Source organism: Alosa sapidissima, chromosome 1 (genome assembly GCF_018492685.1).
Source record: "Alosa sapidissima isolate fAloSap1 chromosome 1, fAloSap1.pri, whole genome shotgun sequence".
Classification (NCBI taxonomy): Eukaryota; Metazoa; Chordata; class Actinopteri; order Clupeiformes; family Clupeidae; genus Alosa; species Alosa sapidissima.
In genome coordinates this window covers 19,421,421-19,424,995 of record NC_055957.1, presented here as the reverse complement: position 1 = coordinate 19,424,995, position 3,575 = coordinate 19,421,421, and the positions used below count along the sequence as shown (strand labels likewise).

Sequence of the window (3,575 nt, the reverse complement as noted above, 5' to 3'; positions counted from 1 at the left end):
TTACTGGCTCTTTGTGTTGATTTGAATGGTTTTGTTTCAATTCGCCTACCAACATCAGATCTTTCAAACAAGATTTTTCCTTTGTCCTTTTATTTAAGTAAGTATAAGTGTATATATACTCTTTTGATCCCGTGAGGGAAATTTGGTCTCTGCATTTATCCCAATCCGTGAATTAGTGAAACACACTCAGCACACAGTGAACACGCGGTGAGGTGAAGCACACACTAATCCCGGCGCAGTGAGCTGCCTGCAACAACAGCGGCGCTCGGGGAGCAGTGAGGGGTTGGTGCCTTGCTCAAGGGCACTTCAGCCGTGGTCGGGGTTCGGGCCACGGCAAGATAAAATCAACAACTTCTCTTCTTCACTTTCTTTTCTTTCTGGGTTATTCATTAGACTATATCTTATTTTATTTTTTTATTTCATCCAATTTTCTTTTATTATCATTCTCACACATCTCTGTAAACAAAAATAGCATTTCTAAATTATATGATAAAACACCTTCCAAATGGTATAAATGTGCAAATATGCAGTTTACTTGCAGGTATTTGTATCTATGAGTGTGTAAGTGTGACAACTTCGCCTTGATGAGTGTAGCTTCAGGGGTCGTAGGCATTGAGAACATTTTACCCTCTGAATGCCCGTGGACGCATTTAGTGGGTGGGTACAGTGTTGTGAAACAGAAAGGGGAGAGGGTGCCAAGAAGGCTGGTGTGTGGATGTGGCATACAATAACCAAGAAGGGACATGGGCACAGGAATGAGAACAGGGTTAATAGCCTGCTCTCTCTACTCGAGACACCCATCCACTGATGTCAATGGAATCGGTGTGCTCGGACAGTTGACACTTGCAGGACATACAGACACTTACATTGTGACTGACAATTAGCAGTCATGTGATCCAATGAGAGATTTGTATGGGTGAAGTTACCTCTCATTTTGGGATCTCTTCTTACAAAAGATCTGTAACACAGAGATCCACGGTTTAAATAAATTTTCCCTTTAAAACCACCTATTGATACATAAAGGAACCTGCCTGGGTAGGGATGACTCACTGACAGTGTATGTAAAGTGCAAATGAAACCCTCCAGGGCCACAGGGCATGACAAAGGATATGACCAAGGTCAGCAGCACCTAAACATAGTTCTTCTGATTTAAGACTCATTTAGGTTTTTCATATTCTGATCAATAGACAATGGATCACATCTTGTTGCAAAAATAACTCACCACAGTAAAACTTAAGGTCAAGCTACAACACTCACGGTCTGTAAAGACATGAAGAATGGTACATTTCTAGTAGCTAGCCTACAGATAATGAAACACGATGCCATGTCATTTTTAATATTTGTAAATACAGCCCCTCTAAAATGATTTCTTTGAATGATTAACATCCAGATTCTCTGCGCTAAATGTAGAACGCCAACACCTCCCCCGTTTTCCCCATGAAGATTGACATCGCCCAACCTCAGCCAGTGCGTACGTGAGCTTTCGCACAACTCTCTGCGCTCCGCTGGAAGCCGCGCTGCCGGTTACGTGTGGAGAGCAGCATGCGCTCTCGCTCTATGGGCTAATAGGACCGGTCACGTGGTCCAACCAGAGCACACTGCCAAGTGTCCAGGGGCGCGGCAACATCTAGGCTACATGTGCATCTGTTTTTCTGCCAGAGATACCTAAGCTACGAGAGGAGGAAGACCCTTTCTACGAGACGCGTCTCTAGGAATAAGCTTCTCAAGACTAATACGTTCAATCTTGTTTGTGTGAAAGGGATTCGATTGCACCATGTTGCTGCTGGATTCAGATTCACAGGTATGAATGAATATTTTAAGATATATGGTTAATTTACGCAATGAGAATTGTTACCAAGTACGTGTTAGTACACCTTGCCTACTGTAAACATTTGGAAGAGGTTAGCGTCCCTCATTGCGCTGATTGATATTTCCAGGGAAACAAAAAATAAAATAAAGAAAAGTAAACGTTTGTTGTCAAGATGACTAATGTATATGGACAAGAGGTCCAATGAGTGAATGACAGTGGCGCATATGGTCGCTCCCTCCCTTTACAAATAATTGTGTCATGTGTCAAAACTGCAGTTTTGGAGGAATTATTTGCAGTTCTTATGCAATATTTTGGACATGAAAAAAACTGCATTCCACTACATGTACTTTACTGCAGAAATGCAATATTTTGGACATTCAAATATTAGTGTACTGTTCTAGGCTAGGCCTACTTCGAAAAAAATGCAGTATAACGGCAGTGCATTAGAAAAAACTGCAGTATAACTGCAATTGTTTTTGTATGGGTCTAGATTGCATGTAATGCTGTTTTGTAGGCGTGCTGAATTTAGTGTGATTTTGCAGCTATTTCGTTGGGTTTTAACAGAGCAGTTGCTTCAGACAGAATTTTTATCTTGAGGGGAAAAAACATCAGCTCATCATTCACATTTATTGTCTCTGCACCCTGTGTCTGCAGATGGACTGTTCTGACAACTTATTTCAAGCCGGGTACGCAGTGAACTCCGGTGGGGACAGCTGGGGACAGTCTCCCGCGCATCTAGCAGCTTTCGGCGGACAGGCCTTTTGCCTGCTCTGGCTTCTGCAGACAGGAGCAGACGCTAACCAACAGGTGAGCTCTCAGGCTGTTCTTTAAAATGTTATAAAGCGTAACGCAGAACCGTAATCAAGCTTTTATGAAAAATGTATGGACATAACCTCGACACACCACTAAAATAATGTATTGTATGTTTGTTTCTGTATTTCTCCCTGGATCCGTTAAAGGACATCTCTGGGGAGACGCCTGTTCACAAAGCCGCCCGAACGGGGAGCCTAGAATGCCTCAGCGCTCTAGTGGCCAGCGATGCCCAACTTGAGTAGGTGTTGTCCGAGCGTTTTATCATAAGGACTCCTGGAATCTTTAACTGTTAACTTGTCAATAAATATTTAGGCTACCTTCACATACATATTCACCATATACCTTTTCCCAACAGGATTTGTAACAACGATGGTAAGACTGCGGAGGATGTGGCGTTGCAATACGGCTTCACAGAGTGCGGTCGCTTCCTAAGCACGCTGCGTCTCGCGCGACACCGCAAAGGCTGCATTGGTGTGCCGGTTGAGAGCGCGCATGTAGCACGGCCCGATACACTCAGCTGCACAGCGGCCGGACAGAAAAGGGCGCGGGTCAGTCCTGACGCCCAAGACGGAAAGAAATCTCGTGATTGGTGACGTATTACACCAGAAAAAAGGGAAACTGAGCAAGTGTCAGCCATAATAGCTCCGCACCACAGCTGAGGAAGTGTCACCCAGCTCCGCGGGGAAGGACTGCTAACGCACTCTCTACCAGCCCAGTCCATCCCCATGGCTGCACTATCAATAAGGAGATTCGATCCCATGTGAGGGAGGACAATATGTCCATGGGCGGTTTATGAACTTTCGGGCCCCTTGGCCCAGATGTACTAAGGGCCCCCCACTAATTGTCATATATGTGGGAGGGGGAGGAGTTTGGGGGTCCTCCCCCAGAATTTTTAAAATTTGTTTGATGTGATTTCCTGTATTCTGGTGCATTTTGGGGATGGCCAATACTA

General features: G+C 44.4%; 1 protein-coding gene across 1 annotated transcript; it reads left to right on the top strand.

The window, feature by feature from the left end:
• Nucleotides 1-1,568: 1,568 nt before the first annotated feature.
• Nucleotides 1,569-3,533, top strand: ankrd37 (ankyrin repeat domain 37). The gene is made up of 4 exons (XM_042105341.1): nucleotides 1,569-1,801; nucleotides 2,465-2,617; nucleotides 2,770-2,861; nucleotides 2,979-3,533. Exons 1-4 carry the CDS (start codon nucleotides 1,775-1,777, stop codon nucleotides 3,214-3,216), a joined length of 510 nt encoding a protein of 169 aa, XP_041961275.1. The 5' UTR covers nucleotides 1,569-1,774; the 3' UTR covers nucleotides 3,217-3,533.
• The last annotated feature ends 42 nt before the right edge of the window (nucleotides 3,534-3,575 follow it).

Excerpts from the sequence above, each read along its gene's own strand:
- ankrd37 (XM_042105341.1), top strand. The coding sequence starts at position 1,775 with ATGTTGCTGCTGGATTCAGATTCACAG. Across the intron at positions 2,618-2,769 it reads GAGCAGACGCTAACCAACAG|GACATCTCTGGGGAGACGCC; the intron begins GTGAGCTCTCAG and ends GATCCGTTAAAG. Across the intron at positions 2,862-2,978 it reads GCCAGCGATGCCCAACTTGA|GATTTGTAACAACGATGGTA; the intron begins GTAGGTGTTGTC and ends TTTTCCCAACAG.